Source organism: Mus musculus, chromosome 16, assembly GCF_000001635.26.
Source record: "Mus musculus strain C57BL/6J chromosome 16, GRCm38.p6 C57BL/6J".
Lineage (NCBI taxonomy): Eukaryota > Metazoa > Chordata > Mammalia > Rodentia > Muridae > Mus > Mus musculus.
In genome coordinates, this window is record NC_000082.6 from 56,735,995 (window position 1) to 56,758,193 (window position 22,199).

Genomic DNA, 22,199 nt, shown 5'->3' on the forward strand with positions numbered 1-22,199 from the left:
AGACACACAGCTCAGTCTTCATGGCTGTCTGTTTTGGCCTCGGTAGGAGAGGATGTGCCTAATCCTGCAGAGACTTGATGTGCCAAGGGGGAGGTGATACCAAGGGAGCCTTACCCTCTGAGAGGAGAAGGGGGTAAAGGAACTCTGTAAGGGGGACTGGGAGCAGGGGCAGCATTTGGGATGTAATTAATTAATTAGTTAATTAATTAAAAAGATAAACATTGAGTAAATGTACAAATGAAAGGAAGAGAGGCTAGTGAGGCTCAGAATGAGTAAATGCATGAGGCGTCTGGATGGATGGGAACCACCCTGCAGCTCCGTGAGCAATTGCTTGCATCCTGGATGAGGCAGAGAGACATAGAATGAACTGCTTTAGGTTTAAAAGTATTACCCCAGAGACAGTGATGGGAGCAGGACTTGAGCAAAAGGGGGAAAACATGTAGGAGTTCATTGTATTGTAAGGCGCATGCAGTAGGAGAGGTGTTAACAAACAGTCTGGGTAAAGATCATTTAAAAGGAAGAAGAAAGACCAGGCTGGTAGTACACACTTGCACACTCAGCACTTAGGAGGTAGAGGCAGGAAGATTAGGAGTTCAAGAACATCCTCGGTTATTTTGCAAGTGCAAAGCTAGGAGATCCTATCTGGAAAAAGTAAGGAGAAATAATGTAATGTGTTTAACTGTTGAGTGGAGGAGAATTCAGGATGACTGGTATCGTTGTCCTGAGTGGTTTTCAAAGGAAAGACAAGAAATGTCAGCAGACAGAACAGCATACCATTTACAAAAACAAAACAACAAAAATAAAAAACAAACAAAAGCAAAACAAGGTCTGGAAAGGTGGCCCAGGGGTTGACTGCTGGGTTCTGGTTTTCTGTTTTGTTTTGTTTTCGTTTTTTGGTTTTTTTGTTTTTTTGAGGGGGGAGGGGACGGGGTTGGTTGTCAGCAACCACACTATGCAGCTTAGAACCTCCTGTAATTCTGCTTCTAGGGAATCTAACATTCTTCTGGCCTCTACCTGTATCTGCATGTATGATAATGCCCTGGTATCCTAAATACTGTCTAGCATATACACACAGACACATATTATATAGATTTTTTAATAAAAATAAGCATTAAAAAAATTACCAGAGACTCCATTTGGCTTCAAACTGGGTAGGTTTTGTGCATGTTGCCACAAAATGAGTTTTCTCCAATGGAGTCTCAGCAGATAGATCAACCACACTCTAGGGTCAGGCCTCATGCTCTGGAGAAGCTGGCCAATGCATAGCGTATTCAGTGATATTTGTGAGGACTTTTTGTTTGGTTTTGAGTTGTTTTGGCATTTTTTTGCTTATTGGCATCTTGCTTGTTTTCATTCTGCTTGTTTGATTTTCAGTTTTGGGGAGGTTTGTGTGTACTTGTGTTTCTTGTGTATTTTGGTTTTGTACTTATTTTTTGTTTTTCTTGAGAGAGGATAAGAAAGAGAAAGAATGAAAAGGTAGCTGGGTGGTCTGCCTTTAACAGGGTGGCTCCGTCTCTAAATAAGATAATTAGAGAGGATTAAGTTTATCTTAAGAATGTGCAGAATCGCTTGACTTTCATCTGTCATTGGAGGATAGCTGTTACGGCGTAATTACAGAGCACCGCCTGCACATGCTCAAAGGTACAAATTATGAGAACCATCATTTGTTGTGCATGTGCAGTGATCCAAATGTTTGTTTGTAAGCATCTCCAGTGGTCCAAGAATGGGAAAACCTGTAGGAGCATATTCTTAGATATCAGCTTCTATAGGAAAATATGTATCAGGACCACTCTCTCGCTCTATCTGTTGCTTTAGTTTAAGATGGATTGTGGTACTTTGTTCTCACTGAATCTCTTATGTACGTTATTCTGAATCCAGTGATTCATACCTTGAGATGTAGACTGCCAAGGAGGAGAAGGACCAAGAGGAGGAGGAGGAGGAGGAGGAGGAGGAGGAGGGGAAGGGAGAGGAGGAGGAAAATGGGTCCTAGTAAGGCTAATTTCTACAGTCATGGGGTAGATTTTCTAGGAAAAAAGAGGGTCACAGGATGTAGACTGATAATAAAGATGTGGAGTCTACTGAGCATCTTATATAGACTTTAGATGGGCTAAATGGTTTGGTCATTTTGCCATGGAATATGAAAAGACCCAGTTTAACCTCTATAGCATACACTGGAAAAATTCACCACCAATATCTTATGAGTTCCCATGGTTAACACCAACCCTGCTCCTATCAGAGAGTACGATACAGCCTATCTGATGACAGTGTAGAGAACTGAGGTAGTGCATCAAGAGCGTGTGGCCTGACTTGTATTTTTTTCTTTGCCTTTTTTTATTACATATTTTCTTTATTTACATTTCAAATGCTATCCCAAAAGTTCCCTATACCCTCCCCCTGCCCTGCTCCCCTACCCACCCACTCCCACTTCTTGACCCTAGCATTCCCCTGTACTGGGGCATATAAAGTATGCAAGACCAAGGGGCCTCTCTTCCCAATGATGGCTGACTAGGCCATCTTCTGCTAAATATGCAGCTAGAGACACAAGCTCTGGGGGTACTGGTTAGTTCATATTGTTGTTCCTCCTATAGGGTTGCAGACCCCTTCACCTCCTTGGGTACTTTCTCTAGCTCCTCCATTGGGGGCCCTGTGTTCCATCCTATAGCTGACTGTGAGCATCCACTTCTGTATTTGCCAGGCACTGGCATAGCCTCACAAGAGACAGCTTTATCAGGGTCCTTTCAGCAAAACCTTGCTGCCATATGCAATAGTGTCTGGGTTTCGTGGCTGATTATGGGATGGATCCCCGAGTGGGGTAACTAGGTTCATGGGGAGAAAACAACAGGTCAGAGAACTGGGTGAGGGACCCTATAAATGGAACTCTGGGCAGAGAATCAGAACCTTTGATGGCAAGAGTATGTGGCAGAAGGTAGTAGGGTGATCTGGATGATCACGTTACACAGCCTTTTCTTTCCCCCATCTGTAATTATCAGTGGCCTGGTGCTGTCCTCAGTGTCTAACACTGTGCTCAGGAAAGGGCCCACTATAAATTAGTGATAGTTCAGTGTGACTAAACTTACATAATCTGGCTTCTCTCTCATGAAAGCTCTATGCCTGGGGTAGAAATGAATAGAAAATTAATGGTAAGAAATTAATGATGTGATGAGAATAAATTACCTCTCCCATGAGATATCCACATCTCTTATTTCTAACTGTGAAATTTAAGGTTTAAAACTCAAAGAGCTTTCAAAATCTAATGGAACAAAAAGTCTAGGATGTGAAACCCAGCCAGGCAGTCAGCCTTACAGCTTGAATGAGTCCCTTGACACCATAGCCTTCTCTGGGATGTTCAAGTGCCATTATGATTGTTCAGGTGAGTTGGCTTAAAAGTTAATGTGGGATTTGGGGATACGGATGGCAGGGTGATACAAGAGAAGGGAGGATAAGCTACAGGACAGCTGCTGTCTGGTGAGAGAAATACAAGTAAAGTATGGAGCCTGAGTTCAGCTCAGCTCAACTGTCTTCTCTTCTTCCCACATAACAACCAAACACTGTACAGTCAGGTATGTCCAATATAAACAGTTAATTGCTCATGCTGGTGACCAAGCAAGAATTTGTGATATATGATCCATCTCCATGAGATAGTTATTATTATAATCATGTTTAACACAATGAGTTCACCTGAGTGAGACATGGAGAGTGCTTAAATGTTAATGTTTTCAGGGTTGATTGACATCCCTTCATAACAACCTTAAGTAAAATTGCTATAACTGCCATCCACACTCTAGATGAAGAAACTAAGACACAGGATTACTAAGACCATAACATTTATGCTGCATGATTTTTTGACTAACCAAAAGAATGTAATTTTAATATGAGAAATTTCAGACTTATCTGGTGGATACTTCCTTTTTAGGAAATATCATAGGAAATTTCTGTGTTATTGTATCTAAAATATAACATATTTTTTGAGAACTTAAAATAACCATTATAAAATATGGCATTTATAAAGTGAAAGTTGGACACTTGGAGCGAATATCAATGAACACATATACTTTTATGTCAAAGAAGTTTAAAGAGCTAAAACTTACATTTCCTCTTGCCGATAGTCTAACTCCCAGTACCTCTTGTTCCCACTCAGGGCATAAATACTCCCAATCGTCACACCTACTATTATTGCTGGAACTCCTAAGTGATAAAGAGAGGGAAGAGGTTAATACTTTATCCAAGATGGAAATTAATTATAAAAGACTTTGAGTAAATTATACATCTGACCTCTTTAGATGTATTCTTTTTCCTCTTTGGACAATATACTGACCCATGGCCAGCAGTAGAATTAAAGTAGAATTTTCCTCTTCTCTATTTCTTAGTGTTCTGTAAATACCAATCCTATCTGATTTCTCATGTCTTAATTTTCCAGTAACAATGTTCATCACCAAATGTTCCAATTTATTTTTACTTGAACAATTTAAATTTGATTAGGACTGAAACAATTCTTCCCTTTGTCTTTTCTGGGACACAACATAATGTTCAAGAATTTTTTTCATAACAAATCACTCTGATTACTTTCCTTTAAATACTGTTAAAGTAGCTAGGAGATTTTCTTCTGTGCCAATGTGTTCAAGGCTATTTCCCATATTCTCTTCTATTAGATTCAGTGTATTTGGTTTTATGTTGAAGTCCTTGATCCACTTGGACTTGAGCTTTGTGCAGGGTGATAAATATGGATCTATTTGCATTCTTCTACATGCTGACTTCCAGTCAGACCAGCACCATTTGGTGAAAATGCTTTCTTTTTTTCCACTGTATGATTTTGGCTTCTTTGTCAAAAATCAAGTGTCCATAGGTGGGTGGGTTTATTTCTGGGTCTTCAATTCTATTATACTGATCAACCTGTTTGACTCTATACTAACACAATGCAACTTTTTGTTTTTATGGTTTTGTTGTTTGTTTGTTTTGAGACAGGGTTTCTCTGTGTAGCCCTAGCTGTCCTGGAACTCACTCTGTAGACCAGGCTGGCCTCGAACTCAGGAATCCACCTGCCTCTGCCTCCCAAGTGCTGGGATTAAAGGCGTGCACCACCACACCTGGCTACAATGCAGTTTTTATCACTATTGTTCTGTAGTGCAGCTTGGAGGTCAGGGATGGTGATACCTCTAGAAGTTATTTTATTGTTCAGAATTGATATTTTTTCCATATGAAGTTGAAAATTGTTCTTTCCATGTCTGTGAAGAATTGTGTTGGAATTTTGATGGAGATTGCTTTTGGTAAGATGAACATTTTCACTATGTTAATCCTACCAATTCATCAGCATGGGAGATCTTTCCATCTTCTGAGGTCTTATCTGATTTCTTTCTTCAGGGACTTGAAGATTCTTTTCATACAGATCTTTCACATGCATGGTTAGAATTACACCAATATATTTTATATTATTTGTGACTATTATGAAGGGTGTCATTTCCTTAATTTCTTTCTCAGCCCATTTATCATTTGTATAAAGGAGGGCTACTGATTTCTTTGAGTTAATTTTATATCTGGCCACTTTGCTGAAATTGTTTATCAGCTGTAGGAGTTCTCCGGTAGAATTTTTGGGGTCGCTTATATATACTATCATATCATCTGTGAATGTCATATCATCTGTGAATGTCATATCATCTGTGAATGCTGATACCTTGACTTTCTTCCTTTCCAATTTGTATACCCTTGATCTCCTTCTGTTGTCTTATTGCTCTAGCTAGAATTTAAGTACTATATTGAATAGATAGGGAGAGAATGGGCAGCCTTGTCTTGTTCCTGATTTTAGTGAGATTGCTGTCCTGTCTGGCCTCAGTGGGAGAGGATGCACCTAATCCTATAGAGACTTGATGTCCCAGAGTAGAGGGATACCTGGTGGCACCCTCTCAGAGGCTATGAGAGACATCTCCTCAGAAGGATGTGGGCAAGAGTCTGTGAGGAGGCACTGTGAGGGAGGGCAACATTTGGGGATGGGAGGGATATAAATAAATAATTAATAAAAAAGTAGCTAGGAGATTAATTGCATATGTTCCAAATCTAGCATAAACTAATAAAGGGATGTTTTAAAAATTAAACCCTTTGATTTAGCTTATAATATGTCCAGTATACCCGTGTTGATCCCTCACTGGAGAGTCAGCTACTAGACAGAAAGAGTTCTTAGTGATTGCTCTATTTTTTCCCCTACCCTGAATGGTTAGACCTCCAATGGGTGTTTGTTGAAATTTCTAATTAAGTGTTGGTGCAAACACTTACCCCATCCAACTAATGAGATGAAGATAATGAAATGCCGAGGGAGAGGCTTCATGGTTCTTATCAGAAGGAAGTAGAGTTGTGTAGCACTGAGTCCATTCCAGGTGAATGTCACCAGCAGAAAGTAGTGGAGCAAGGCAGCAATGGCTGTGCATGAGGGATTCGGGGTTTCAATGGTGTCACTTTCTGGTATTTTGTTATTTTCAGGTTTAACATTGATGTCACTATCACTTGTCTTTAGGTTCTTATTGGAGTTTTCAATTCCAAACACAAAGAGGAGGTTAAAAATCAACATTGATGAACACAAACTGACCAACACCCAGGTTACTGAGGTTTTTCTGATTTTCCTAAAAATTAAAAGTAAAAATAAAATAAAATAAAATAAAATAATTAAATATGAATAACCAAGTAAAATCACAGAAACTGCAAAGCATCATCAACTGAGACAGGCTAGGCTGACTCCATGACAGGCTTCTTCAAGTTGGCAGTTCAGGAGACCAGGCCTAAATCTCTATTCCCAAGAACTGGGCAAGTCCAGTCAAGCCCAGGCAAGTCAGGTACTGAAAAACCCAAAACAAACAAACAAACAAAACCATACAAAACAAAAACAAAACCTCAGGTTTCAGGCAGCCAGTCAGAAACTGCCCTGCCATCAGAAGCTGCCCTGCCACCTGGCCTACAAGAAGGACAATGGGTCAGCAGCAGTTTCCAGACTTCCCCAGCAATAGTTTCCAGTCCCCCACTCCCCACTAATGGTCCTGGAATGTCCCTAGAGTTAGAGCCAATAATTAAGATAGAGGTCACCTACCCCTTCCCTAGTGTGCTTTAAATCAGGTCTGTGAGCTCAGTGGGGGCATCTCTATCTTTGTAATGGGAGACGCTAGCATGCTGGACTTCTGCAGAATAAAACACTCTTTGCTTTTGCATACTATTTGAACCCAGGCTATTACAGAACATCATCAACAATATCAACAGCACCACCACCAATATCATCAGCAAATCAACAACATCAACACCATGAGGAACTGTATAAAGGGCTGTGGTATTAGGAAGGTTGAGAAGCACTGTCCTAGAGGGACGCCCCAGAGGGCTCATCCCAGCTATTTTCCCAACTCCATCTCCTGAAATAGCTCAGCAAGACCAGACCAGCCCCATAAAGCCCCTAACTCATGAGAGATAATACTTTACGCCATTGAGCTCGAGCATGTGCAAACATATACAAAGGCTATGTACAGAAGAATGTCTACATGGCATTTCTACCTGAAAACAGAAAATTTTGCATTAATAGGTGAACCCATGTTTGAATGTAGAGAAATCTCTGTTTGTAGCCAATATTTATTTTTAAACATCATTTGTAAATTTTAAGTTAATGCCAAATATAATTTTAAAAGTTCATAATAGAACAATGATACGTTTTTTAAAAGTTTATTTTGCTTATGTTTCAAAGAGTAAATACTCCACAAACCTGTAAATTAGGCAAAGTGTTTTACATTACTACTGATGCTATTTTTCTTAGTAGGCAGATGGTTACTGCCTTTTTGATGTTAGAACATAATCATATTTCTTTTCTGTAAGTCAGCTTAGAATTCTTTTTCCAAATGGTGCCTCTGAATGATGAAAGCCCCATGGTTATACTTTGAGAAATTCTTGCTGACTGCAAAATGTTTGAGATGTTCTGAATTGGCCTTTTAACACGAAATATGCTCAAAGAAATTCCAGCATTTAGGGCTGTAATTTCTAGATGCAAATGCTCTTCAAAATTGCTCCTCTGTGCCCCACTCCCAGTTCCTATGAACTTAATGTCTTTGTTCAAACAGTTTTTGCTGTCCTGGTTTTACCTACAGACTGGCAATGTATACCAGCAACGTTTAGAAGGCAGTATGATCATTTTGATCATGTGTGTGTGCCTGTGTGTATGTATGTGCTGTATGTCATTGAAGAAGTGTGTAATATGCATGCTGTGGTCCATGTATGTGTTCTCTGTTCAATATATATACATATATATATTGGCCAGTACAGATAATATATATATGAGAAATATTATATATATGAGAAAAAATGTGCTTTAATGACATTGACCTCAAATGCAAGGTATGTTATTCTCTCTACCATGTATATATCATTTTCTTTATTAAAGACAGTTATAGCCTTGTGTCCTCTCCAATAGCAAATAGCAGCCCTATATTCTATGGCATATAGTCCTATACTAAAGAAGGCTATAAGATCTATACTCATCATTATCTATTTTCTTCTAGAATTTCTAGAGTATAGATCTCCCCAATAGCTGTTTTTCTGAATTTATCCTGGATTTTGAAAGGTCTAATATCCACATGTGTCTTGTTATTTTCACCCTGCAAATTAATGATTGAATCTACATATCCTATGGCCTGTATGGCTTCATACTATTCTGCCATAACCTCTCTCAGTCCTTGGAGTTTTCCATTGATAGAATTCAGCCTTTTGATATATTAGTCGAGATTTTCTTGATCATTCAAGCCTTTTACACCTTTTGAGATATTTAATAATAAAAACTGCAAAGTGTCTTCAAAGAAATTATGTACAAAAGTATCATGAGGAGCTCAGCAGGCACAGGCTTTTCTACCCAGCTACACAACCTGTATCGTCCACATAGGAGAAGGGGAACATGACTCTCACATGCTATCTCTGACCTCCACACATATGCAGTGGCATGTTCCCTCCCTAAATTCATTTTTTTAATGTAATAAAAAGTAACAGTAGTTATAAATTCTGTCTAATTTTTAAAATTATGACCTATATGGAGAACAAGAAGTTTTCAAATAGCCTGGACCTTTTTATAGCATATTGCTGTATTCTCTATGTTATTGTCATGGGGAGATTTATGAAAGAAAGATTATTTTATCCAAGATTTAAAATATCAACAAAATGCCTGTATTATTTTGTTCAGCTATGTATTCTTATAAATGTTAGTGGTATATATGATTGCCAAATTGGGCTAGGAAATATTAACAAAAGAAAAAAGTATCTAATAACAAATGGAAATGGTGAAAAAGAACTTAGTTAGACAGTAACTACAAATTATCCATAGTGAACTGAATAATTATTGGTTGAACTATAGTGTTAGAAGGAATGCAAATGAAGGGACAAACATGTAAGGTATTTAATGTTCCATGACAAGCTAGCTAGTAATTATATGGCATATACTTTTACTCCAGTACTCCTGTTGCAATCTATAACTGTATTATATCTCACTTTGTACATACTTGTACAGTATCTTGTTTATTCCCTTAGCGTGTAAATTCTCCAAAAGTGGGAGCTGCTTTGCTTACAGTTTACTGTTTAGCTTCTGGCATGGTGCTTGGTAATGTTAAGCAGTTAACCAAAAAATATCAGTGAATCAATAAAAAAAAAAAGACATTTAGTGTGAAAGGCGGAGGAAAAAGGAAAATAATTCTACTCTGGAGAAATGACAAGTTCAGGGATTTGAGCAGAGGGGCAGAAAGATGAGCCCAGTCATTTTGTTGTGATCTAAATGAGACAGTGCTTAGAGTCAAGGAAACATGGGGAAATGGCCTAAGGATCTCGCTGTGGCTTTTTATTAGTGTATAGTCAGGAAACAAGAAAGCAAAAAAGGAATATAAATCATCAATGCAATCATGTTCTAATAAGGATTCCTGTGGACCTCAGCAGATTCACTGTGAGAGAGACCGTTGGAAAACAGAGGGATATCATAGACTCTCAAATTCACCACACGAATCACCTGTTATTTAGACAGTGAGAAATGAGCTGTGATGATAATAGAAACATAGCCTCTCATGTAAACAGCACTGAAAATCACAGCCAATAACAGCAGGACTCCTGCCATGCGCTTTATGTGGTGTCACACAGAGAAAGACTCGGTCACGTAGTATTTACTCTAAAAATCTTTAACCTGAATCTAACGATCAGGAGGATGTGAAACAAATCCTACACTGAAGATCAGTCTTCAAAATGCTTGGATACGTCAAAGACTTTAGTGTCATAAATGACCAAAACAAACAAACAAACTAAAAACCAAAAGGAATTATTATAGGCTAAAGAATCATGGTGGTAAATGGATTTAGAAAAATATACCCAGCTGTAATAGATTACTGACTGAATTGAGATGTTTGACTATAGATTGCATAATTTAAAATTTCTTAGATTACATTTCCAGAGTGAGGATACTGATACAATGCTCTATAGGAGAATATTCTGAAGACACACAGGTGAGGAATTTAAAGATGATTGTCTTATGTACAGTTTACTCTCAGAATTTCAGGGCAAAAGTAAAATATTAAAAACCGGCATATATAGTTGGGGTTTACAAAGACATCCAGTATCCTATTTCTGCTTTGCTATATAGATTTTATTTGTTAAGTAAGACAACATGGAATTATAAGTAACAGTGTCTTTATAATTCAAATCTCTTTCTACACATCTAAGATCTAACGGGGTAGGAATTTAGCAGGGAGAAATGTTTCTAGAGAAATCATGAATTCATCTTGATACAAGAGGAGTGAGAGAGGAGAACCAGATTGGAACACTTGCTAAATCAGTTTATTTCATAGCTACAGTTTTATGTGGGCCAAGTGTGGTGCTTAGTCCTGGGGAGTCAGGGGCAAAAGACAAACCCAAGCACAATGAGAAGGCGTTCAGAGGGGGCTCCCACCTCCTTCAACTGTCCTGCAGCCTGTAACAACAATAAAACCCCAAGATCTTTGGTAGAAAAATAAGGTGAGAAGAAATATATTTATAGGTACTTATTCAAATGTTAAAGTAAGATTTTTGCTTTACAAACAAAAAGCTGTGAAATTCAAAACTTTAAAAGTTCTACAGGTTCAGGGACCGGCCCAAATTGGGATCCATCTTAAGGGGAGGCCCCAAGGCCTGATACTATTACTGATGCTATTGTTTGTTTACAGTCCGGATTCTAACATGGCGGCCCTTCGAGAGGCCCAATAAGCAGCTGACTGGGACAGACATAGATACTTACACCCAACCAATGGACTGAAGTCTGTGACCTGTGTGGTTGAATTAGGGAAAGGCGGGAGAAATTGAGGAAGAAGGCGACCCCATAGGAAGACGAGCAGTCTCAACTAAACTGGACCCCTGAGATCTCTCAGACTCAGCCACCAACCAGGCAGCATAGACCAGCTGGTACAAGGCTCGGACGCATATACAGCAGACGACTGCCAGGTCTGGTCTCAGTGAGAGAAGATGCATCTAACCTAGAGAGACTTGAGTTCTCAGGGAGTGGGGATGACTGGCAGAGTGGAGTGGTATGGGGTGGGTTGGGAGTGGTGTGGACATCCTCTTGGAGATGGGAGGGAGTAGAGGAATGGAATGAGGAACTGTCCTGAGGAGCAGGGAGGAACGAGAGGGCATAACAACTCGACTGTAAAAAAACAAAACAAAAGTTCACCATTTTACACATTTTTAAAATTGTTTTCAAGACCACTTTGTTCAACAATGTTTTCTTCTTTTGCAATCCAGGCTGTGGACTCACAAAACAGCTTTTGTCTTATTTACAATTATGTATTTACTTGTGATTCTGTCTCAGCCTCTCTGAGATCATGCTGCCTGTAAAATGGGTGTTTTGAATGTTTCCTTCTATTACAATCAGGATAGCAGTTTCTCCCATAAAATAGCCCCTTATTCCTCTTACCTGGTGAGAATCTGGAATAAGATTGTGAGAGCCAGACCAGCAATGGATAAGGCACAGCCGATGTTGGATAATATGTCTAGAGATTTGGGATACTTGTAATCCTTTTTGAAACTCTGAAAAAATAATTTGACATAGATTTTTAAATAAACTGGCCTAGGAATTTTAAAAAATATTAATATCAGTCTGTACCATGGAATTACATCGATTAAAATAACCAGCTAGATGCCAAATATACCTTTGTATAAAATGAATATATAATTCATTTACATGTATGTGTTTGGGTAAATTTATGCCACCTGTGGAGATCAGAAGAGGATGTCAGATTTCCTGGAACTGGAGTAACAGGTAGTTGTAAGCCATTGATATGGGTGCTGGGAATTGAACTTAGAAGTGTTCTTATCTGCTTAGTCATCTCTCTAGCCCTGAAACTTTGATAGATTCTTAAATTAGGTAAATTAATAATAGCTTCCATGGTGTCAAGGCTTAATTGATTAATCTCATTCAGTTAGAATACATATAAATATAGAGAGAAAACTTTAGTTGATGAAGACAGGGTTGTTTATATTAGGCCTGAATTGTCTACTGTTGCTATTGCATGATTTCATGTATTACTGAACACTTCTATGATAATATACTTAAAATAAAGTTCGGGCATATCTTCAATATGAAGGGATGGTCATATAATCCTGTTAATTTTTAAAAAGGTCTTATTTGTGCAATATATCTATATCTATCCCAACAGGTTCTTAAATATGCACATAAAAGTGTATTCTAGACAGCCAGCAAGATAGCCCAGCAGACATGTGTGTTTGTTCCCAAACCTGATGGCTTCAATCTGATGGCTATACCTTACATGGCAGAGAAGAGAACTGACCCCTACAAGTTGTTTTTTGATCTCCACAAGTTAAGCCCTGGCATGTGCATATATGTACGCTCATGCACATGCACACACACATACATGTAACATAAATATATGTTTTAAAGTATATTTTATGTGATTATATATGCTTTGAATCCTGAATATAAATGTGTGTGTATTTATATGTACTAATCCACACATATTTTATTACAAACATTTTCTATTTCAAATAGAGTTCTATTTATGAGGTAAACTTTTATTCCTTATACAATCCATATGTATTATTTTTGTAGGAAAAATATAAAAATAATAATCTTGATTTAAAAGAAAAGTGTCAAGGCAGTATGCATATATACATACACATATACACATGTGTTTATGTGTATATACACATACATCCATATTCAATGCGCAAAGAATCACAGACAACATGGATCATCAGATCTTAGATGTCAGCTCTTCCTTCAGAGTCTATTTGGCTTAATTTGCAATTCAACTATTCATTTGACAAATTTCACAGCTCAAAAGTTTTACAACTGTGGTTAGGCAGATATTGGTGAGAGGTTGGGGAAGCCTCACCTGGAAACAGGGGGGCTTATATATAACTGTTACAAAGCTTTCTGTATCATTTAACATCCAAGCTAATCTTCATAGCTAATACGACTTGAAGTCAAAAATGGAAATTTTTATTGCTAGTGTCTTCTGATAGGAAAATCTGCTCTCAATGTAAGTTAGACAAGAAGTAATTAAAATCAACCAAAATAAGAAAGGTTTAACAGCTAAAGTGAGGGAGATACAGTTGTCTCAAACATGTCTGAAAATAAAGTTCTATTTGATTGTCTACACTGTGTCAGTGTATTCTGTGAATCTCCATCCTAAACCTGGCCACATGTCAGCTCTTGCAGGATGAAAACATGGTTTTCCCTCCAGGGATTCATGAACGAGTGCTGTTCAGTAGCTACCCCTGTTAATATTTGATTCTAACATTCTACACACGTCCTCATTCAAACCAACACGTTGCTTTATAAGAATGTTTTTCAGAATTGGCATGTAGAGGAGACCTTCTGAAAATGGCCAGAGGTGCATATGTCAGATCAGCTTCTGGCCCTGTACAGGGATACCTGATGGTTAATAAGCTTAAGGGATGGAGAGTGAACCTATCGGAGAGACGTAAAGAATTCAAGAGCTGTTTCTTTTCTACATATCAGCAAGAGCAGCAATTAGGACAGCTGCAATGGAAAGAGGTTCAGGAAATCCAAGTGGCCTACATATGGCCAGGTATGTACTAAAGCGTTCCACTCCATAAGGATCTCACTCTTAACACAGTTTGTCTAGTGGAATGTGCCAACTTCTTCCCACATATGCATCTTTTCAATGCTTACAAACACAGTGCTAAACTAAACTTGTCTGTCTGTCCTGAAACCCCATGGTAAACAACAACCAAGACCTCTGTTACTTTCGAGCATGCTCCTTTTTAGCCCTATCGCTTTATCCCCTTTCCTATTTTATCTGAATTTACAATCTATGTAAATAATACCTCAACGGTGTCCTTGGCTGATGTATCCTAGACCTGTGTATAAGGGAAAGCCTTGTCTCAAAAGAGATTGATTGTTTTGCGCATGCTTACCATCAATACAGCGAAATTGGTCGTGTGGCTGCAGTTGCAACGGAGGAATTCTGTGGTGTTCCCGGTTTTTTGGCAGCCTTGTGTGTCCCAGTCATTTATTAAAAAATTCCAGTAGACACAAGCATAGGAGTGAAGCCGGAGTTCTCTTTTGTCATACTGTGAGTTGATGGCACATTTAATGATTAATTGGATAGGGAAACCTCTGATAGGATTAGATAGCCCCAAGAGAAATGAGTACATACCAAGCACTCTTATAGACTGAGGGAAGAAGAAAGGCATAAAAAGTTGTAAAGCTAGAATCCCAGTACTTGCGAATCTGAGGTTGGAGGACTGCTCCAAGTTCATACCCAGCTAGAGCTGTATAGTGAGTTTGTCTCTAGTACACAATAAACAACCAACCAACCAAAGAAAGTACGTGAGGATACAGAATCAAATTAATTTTCTATTTTAGTTTGTCAGAAAATTAGATAAGACAAACATTTAAATGAATACTTCAAAAGAATTTTCCTGGCTAGTTTTTTTTTTAAAGATCGATTTATTTATTTTATGTATATAAGTACACCATTGATGTCTTCAGACACACCAGAAGAGATCAACAGGTCCCATTAAAGATGGTCGTGAGCCACCATGTGGTTGCTGGGAACTCAGGACCTTTGGAAGAGCAGTCAGTACTCTTAACTGCTGAACCATCTCTCCAGCTCAAAAGACTTCTCAAAAAAAAAAAAAAATTCTGTAGAGTTCTTTTATTAAAATAACCTCCAGTTTTTTTTTTTTAATTAAGAATAGACAGAGATGTCCCTCAACAGAGGAATTGATACAAAAAATGTGGTACATTTACACAATGGAGTACTACTCAGCTATTAAAAAGAATGAATTCACAAAATTCCTAGGCAAATGGTTGGACCTGGAGGGCATCATCCTGAGTGAGGTAACCCAATCACAAAAGAACTCAAATGAAATGTACTCACTGATAAGTGGATATTAACCCAGAAACTTAGTATAGCGAGATATAAGGTACAATATGTAAAACATATGAAACTGAAGAAGAACGAAGACCAAAGTGTGGACACTTTGCTCATTCTTAGAATTGGAAACAATCACCCATGGAAGGAGTTACAGAGACAAAGTTTGGAGCTGAGACAAAAGGATGGTCCATCTAGAGACTGCCATATCCAGGGATCCATCCCATAATTAGCCTCCAAGCGATGACACCATTGCATACACTAGCAAGCCTTTGTTGCAAGGATGGTGATATAGCTGTCCCTTGTGAGACTAGGCCGGGGCCTAGCAAACACAGAAGTGGATGCTCACAGTCAACTATTGGATGGATCACAGGGCCCCCAATGGAGGAGCTAGAGAAAGTATCCAAGGAGCTAAAGAGATCTGCAACCCTATAGGTGGAACAACATTATGAACTAACCAGTACCCCAGAGCTCTTGACTCTAGCTGCATATGTATCAAAAGATGACCTAGTCGGCCATCACTGGAAAGAGAGGCCCATTGGTCAGGCAAACGTTATATGCCCCAGTACAGGGGAATGCCAGGGCCAAAAAATGGGAATGGGTGGGTAGGGGAGGGGGGGGGGACTTTTGGGATAGCATTGGAAATGTAATTGAAGAAAATACGTAATAAAAAAAAATAAAAAAAATAAAATAAAAACATCTGTCAGTTGGGATTATAGGAAGTTTTGTTCAAAGCAAGTTGATTCTAATTACTTTGTTTCTTCTTATAATCACATTCCTGATTACTACTCCCACATTAAAAATAAGATTTTTTTCAGACAAGTAGCATTATTATTTTGTCTAGAATATCCTAGCAACATCCTGAGAAGAACTATGTATGTACCAATATATTCAAACACTTGAAATAAATTCCTGTTTTTCAAAAAAAAAAAAAAAAAAAAGAGTAGACAGAATTTTTATTTCCATTCATGGAAAAACTTACCGTAGGATTAAATACCATTTCCACAGAAACTTTATTTTGGCGTTGTTGTTCACTTTCATTTATTTTGCTGGAGATAATTTTTTGACTAAAATCTGATGTAGCAGTGAAAGTTTTTGATTGGAAAAGTTTGTGGTTTTGATACACCATAAAACCACATGATTTTCTATCTATGGAGAAAAAAAGCAGATATTAAAATCAACAGACATACTCTGTGGTAAATGAAGTAAAGTTTCAATCATTGTGGAACTGCATGGTTCCTTCATATTTAAGGCAGGGTAAGAAAAAAATTCACTGGCTGAGCTTTTACTTAATTGCAGTATATTACCCTGATGTTACATAGTGCATATATACCATTTCTATCCACAGCTCTTGATTCATAACTACTTGCAAAATGCAATACATGGGAACTAGAATGTTTCATTTGAAGCTGGCCATCAGGAAACTCTCTGACCCTTCTGATCTGGTAAATGGTAAGATCCCATCGAAGTAAAGCTCTTACCTCATGTCCAAGAGGCAGGGATACTTGACAGAGTTGAATAGAAGTGTACACAGATGGGCTTGTTGAATTTCCCTATTCCATTTATTTCCCAATTCCATTAGATCATATTCTCTGTTCAAATCCATTTACACATTCTTGCCTATGGTTCAATTATTTCTACGCAATGAAGCCTCCATGGAAAGCTCAAAGGACAGAGTTCAGACAACTTTGGAACAGCAGACCGTGTGAAGCTTTCTGAGTGGGGTACACTCCCAGAGAGGGTGTGAAAACTCTGCATCCCTTCATTCAAACCTCACCTTGTACTTATTCTCATACGCATCCTTTGTAATATCCTATATAATAAATGTGTTTATTATCCAGTAGATGTGTCTACCTGAGATACGTGAATTCCAAAGCAAATTAAATCCAAGAAAGGTTTATGGGAACTAGTTGATAATTGGTCAATAAGTAAAGGTAAAACTCTCTGGGGCTTGTAACTGTCTGTCTGTCTGTCTGTCTCTATGTATGCATGTGTGTGAAAACCTTGACAGACCAGTCTAGGCTTTTAGGCTATAAGAGATATTGTGAACATATGTGACCCTCCAGTTGGCAAACTGCTCCTATCCTTCCCGTAGATTTCTTCCCGATGTTCCCCTTTCTTATCTATCGTCTATGTGGAGATGATATATGTCTGCTTATTCTGCCTCATTTATAACCATCTCACTTTCTATGCAGTAAGATGGGAGGCAGAATCTGTGGGTAGACACAACTGAAGCTTCTTCTTCCTCCAGCTAGTACAGCACTGAGCAAGAAATAGCAAAAGGTTACCATCTGTCAAGGTGACTGTGCCTACAGAAGCCCCCATAAGGGCTGCCCTCCATTTGTGGCAACAGAGCAGATGCCTTAAGTCACCAGGCAACACATTTGAAGGAAGCTTTGATGGAGGTCTTGGCACAGGCATGCCTCACCGTCTCTGCTCTGACTGTTAGGCACCAGCTAGCTCAGAGCAGGAAGGCCATTGTGAAGCACTTCTTTTGGACGTCAGAGAATAGAATCAGCTGTTTATTAATGGCCCTGTGGGGTTACAACAGTGAAAGTTGTACCTGCATGGCTATGAGAATGCTCAAAATGAACTAGTTGAGGAAAACTTCTTAACCCTTTTACGTAGCTATTAGCCACATACAACACAGCAGAAGAAATAATAAGTGCATATCTTTAATGTGCGGTGTTATGTGTATATGACATGGTTCATCACACATCTGTGAGTGTGCACACCCATACATGCATGCCGAGGCCAGAAAAGGACATCAGGTGTTCTGCTCTATCCTTCTCCATATTACTTTCCTGAGACATGGTCTCCCACTGTACCTGAGAGAAGGGGTAGGGGACATAGCAGGAGTTGGTGGGAGGAAAGGTATGGATGCAAACCAATCTTTTAAATACAGTATTCATGCATAAATGTCTCAAAACACTTGTAAATGTAAATAAAAAGTAAAAAAAACCAAAATGCATGTGTTAAGCCAGTACCTTGGATTTCTATGTTTTTTTTAAATAAAACAGCATACTTGAGATAAAACAGAAATCCATATGAGCACATAGATTCTGTCTTAAAAATTAGAGTTCTTGGCCGGTCCTCCCCTAGTCCTAGAATATTTTTTAGCATCTTTTACAAAATCAAAATTTTTTATGAATACTCATATTTGTATCTTGTGTACGTCCAACTCTCTACATGTTTAGCTATTCCTTCTCCATCCTCCTCCTCCTCCTCACCTTATCAGCTTTGTTAAATACTTGTTTATTTCATTGTTTTTCACAGAATCTATTTTCCATTCTGTTGATCAAGTCTAGCATTTGTTAACTTTTAAATCTCTTCACTTATACCCTCAATTTATTCTTACTCATAGCCTTCTGTGTGTTACTTTTATGGATCTTCAGATGAGTGTTTAGGTGCCTTTCCCTAATTTATTTCATTTTCTAGTAAATTAAACAGTAAACACTTTTTAAAAAACAATTTTATCTATATCCTACACAGTGACATGTGGTATTATTGCTATTAATTTTCCAATTATTTGAAATCCACACTTTAATTTCTTCTGTAATAGACTTCTCACTTCAAAATTTCTAAATTTGACAAAAACATTTGCTGCTCTTTTATTGTATTGTGATCAGGAACTGTCAGTCGTACATAATTTCTATTTTAAAAAAATGAAGATGCATTTCCTTTTTAGTGGTCTCTTTGAGAATTTCATATAATGAATTTTGATTACCAAGAGCTCCCTGTCAACTCCTCCCAGATCCACTATAATTTCCCGACTGCCCAGTTTCTGCCCTTGCCTGCTTCTCAAACCCACCAAGTTCAGTTTGAGCTGCCCATGCACTCCTGGCTGTGTTGACATCCACTGCAGAGTCGTCCAGCCACCATGGGCCACACAACCTTAGAAAACAATGACTCTCCCACTCTTAGCAGCTACCAATTTTGTGAACCGAGGATAGTCACTTTTCCATTAACTTTACAAATGATTAAAAGGGATTCACAATGTACACTTTTAATATTCAAATAAAGTTATACATGTTTAGAAATATATACAGAAATCAAGCTTATTATTTCCATCTACTTTCTCTTCAATTTCTAGAATGGTTGTAATAAAATTTCTCCTTCTGGTTACTGTTTGGTCAGTTCTCCCTGTTATTTCGATTATTTTTTCTTTTCATTTTACTATCTTTTTTAAGAGAACAAAGAATTAAAACATGTTTGGCAGGCTAGTGCCTTATATTAATGTGGAAATATGTTTAGGGTTGTTGGAGAATCATCAGGGAAATGCAAATCAAAACAACCCTGAGATTCCACCTCACACCAGTCAGAATGGCTAAGATCAAAAATTCAGGTGACAGCAGATGCTGGCGAGGATGTGGAGAAAGGGGAACACTCCTCCATTGTTGGTGGGATTGCAAGCTTGTACAACTAGTCTGGAAATCAGTCTGGTGGTTCCATAGAACCAAATAACCCTATTAAAATGGGGTAACAGAACTAAACAAAGAGTTCTCAATGGAGGAAACTCGAATGGTTGAGAAGCACCTAAAGAAATGTTCAACATCTGTAGTCATCAGGGAAATGCAAAAACAAACAAACAAACAAACAAAAAACCAAAACCAAACCAAAACAAAAACAAAAATAAAACCTGAGATTCCACCTCACACCAGTCAGAATGGCTAAGATCAAAAACTCAGGTGACAGCAGATGCTGGCGAGGATGTGGAAAAAGAGGAACTCTCCTCCATTGTTGGTGGGATTGCAAGCTGGTACAACCAGTCTGGCAGGTCCTCAGAAAACTGGACATAGTACTACCTGAGGACCCAGCTATACCACTCTGGGAATATACCCAAAAGATGCTCCAACATATAACAAGAACACATGCTATGTTCATAGCAGCCTTATTTATAATAGCCAGGAGCTGGAAAGAACCCAGATGTCCTTCAACAGAGGAATGGATACAGAAAATGTGGTACATTTACACAGTGGAGTACTACTCAGCTATTAAAAACAATGAATTCATGAAATTCGTGGGCAAATGGATGGAAGTAGAAAATATCCTGAGTGAGGTAATCCAGACACAAAAGAACACACATGGTATGCACTCACTGATAAATGGATATTAGCCCAAAAGCTCAGACTACCCAAGACACAATTCACAAACCACATGAAACACAAGAAGAAGGAAGACCAAAGTGTGGGTGCTTCGGTCCTTCTTAGTGTGGGGGAATGTCAGGGTGGGGAGGTGGGAGTGGGTGAGTGAGCACCCTCATAGAAACAGGGGAAGGGAAGATGGGATAGGTGGTTTCCAAAGCAGAAACCAGGAAAGGGGATAACATTTGAAATGTAAATATCCAATAAAAAAAAGAAAATATTCTAAATCCACAACTTCTGTATAGAATCCATGAATATAATGGGCCTACTGTGTGTACTGCAAGCTTTAATACTGTGAACAAGTATTACAGTTTTGCAACTTGCGTGCCATTTTCCTGATATTGGTATGTGTTTGCTTCATGCTTGTGTCTAAACTTTTGTTACATATTTATATACAAAAAAGAAAATTCTATAATTGGGATGTTTTATCTATGCACACAAATGGTATGCTATAGACTTGCATTTTTACCTAAAATATTCTTAAGTTTTTTTCAAGTATATTATTGGTTTTATTAGCTGTTGCCTGATAAGTATGAGACATTTTTTCCTTCTATATCTTGAAAGTTCATGATACAATATTGGGGTATTTTTTTTTTTTTGCTCTTGGTTTTTATTTGTATTTGTTAAGCACATATCTCCTATTCCATGACTTACTGATCCAAATGTTTGCTCTTCCCTCAAATGTTTGTTTGCTCTTCTCTTATTGATCAGAAAGATTTTATGGGTTTTGATTTAGGATAAAAATGTCTAGCTATCCAGGTAAAGAAACACAGTAGAACAAATGCAAAGAAAGCTAGATGGAATTCTGTTTTCTCTTTATCTAAGTTGAGAACATCTTCCCTTTAATCTTATGGAATCTGTTCCTTAATGTTTTATGGCTTGAGACATACCAAAATCTGTACTTAGGAATGTCAGTGTATCTAGTGGGTCTACATTTGCTCTATAGTTTGTCCTTTGTTTCTTTGGAGAACTGGAGCTTGAATGCAGAACCTTGTATATAGTAAGCAGGTACTCCACCAGGAGTTGCATCCTAGGACCCTCTTGATTTCTTTTTAATTGGGTATTTTATTTATATTTCAAATGTTATCTCCTTTCCTGATTTCCCCCTAGAAACTCCCTATCCTATCCCCCTTCCTCCTGCTTCTATGAGGGTACGCCCCCACCCACCCTCACATTCCCCTACACTGGGGCATTGAGCCTTCATGGGACCAAGGACCTCTTCTCCCTTTGATGTCCAACAAGGCCATCCTCTGCTACATAAGCAGCTAAAGCCATGGGTCCTTCCATGTGTACTCTTTGATTGTTGGTTTTGTTTCTGGGAGTTCGGGGGGGGGGGTGGTCCTGATTGGTTGATATTATTCTTCCTATGGGTGGCAAACCCCTTTAGCTCCTTCAGTCCTTTCTATAACTCCTCCATTGGGGACCCCATGATCAGTGCAATGGTTGGCTGCAAGCATTTGCCTCTGTGTATGTCAGGCTCTGGCAAAGCCTCTCAGGAGACAGCTATATCAGGCTCCTGTCAGTTAGCACTTCTTGGCATCCACAATAATGTCTGTGTTTGGTTGACTGTATATGGGATGGATCCCCAGGTAGGACAGTCTCTAGATGGCCTTTTCCTTCAGTCTCTGCTTCACACTTTGTCTCCATATTTCCTCTGAGTATTTTGTTCCCCTTTCTAATA

The 22,199-nt window shown here is 38.5% G+C and overlaps 1 protein-coding gene across 2 annotated transcripts in view; it reads right to left on the bottom strand.

Moving 5' to 3' along the window:
* Adgrg7 (adhesion G protein-coupled receptor G7) overlaps positions 1-22,199 on the bottom strand; it is a 71,398-nt gene that overhangs the window by 11,386 nt on the left and 37,813 nt on the right. The window contains exons 9-13 of one of the 2 annotated variants that reach the window (NM_172825.3): positions 16,357-16,523; positions 14,413-14,568; positions 11,927-12,039; positions 6,265-6,608; positions 4,089-4,185 (exon numbers count right to left, since the gene is read on the bottom strand). In NM_172825.3, the coding sequence (NP_766413.2) occupies positions 4,089-4,185; positions 6,265-6,608; positions 11,927-12,039; positions 14,413-14,568; positions 16,357-16,523 (877 nt within the window). Of the gene's footprint in view, positions 1-4,088; positions 4,186-6,264; positions 6,609-11,358; positions 11,657-11,926; positions 12,040-14,412; positions 14,569-16,356; positions 16,524-22,199 lie in introns of those variants that run through there. The other variant, XM_011245899.2, reaches the window with a different exon arrangement.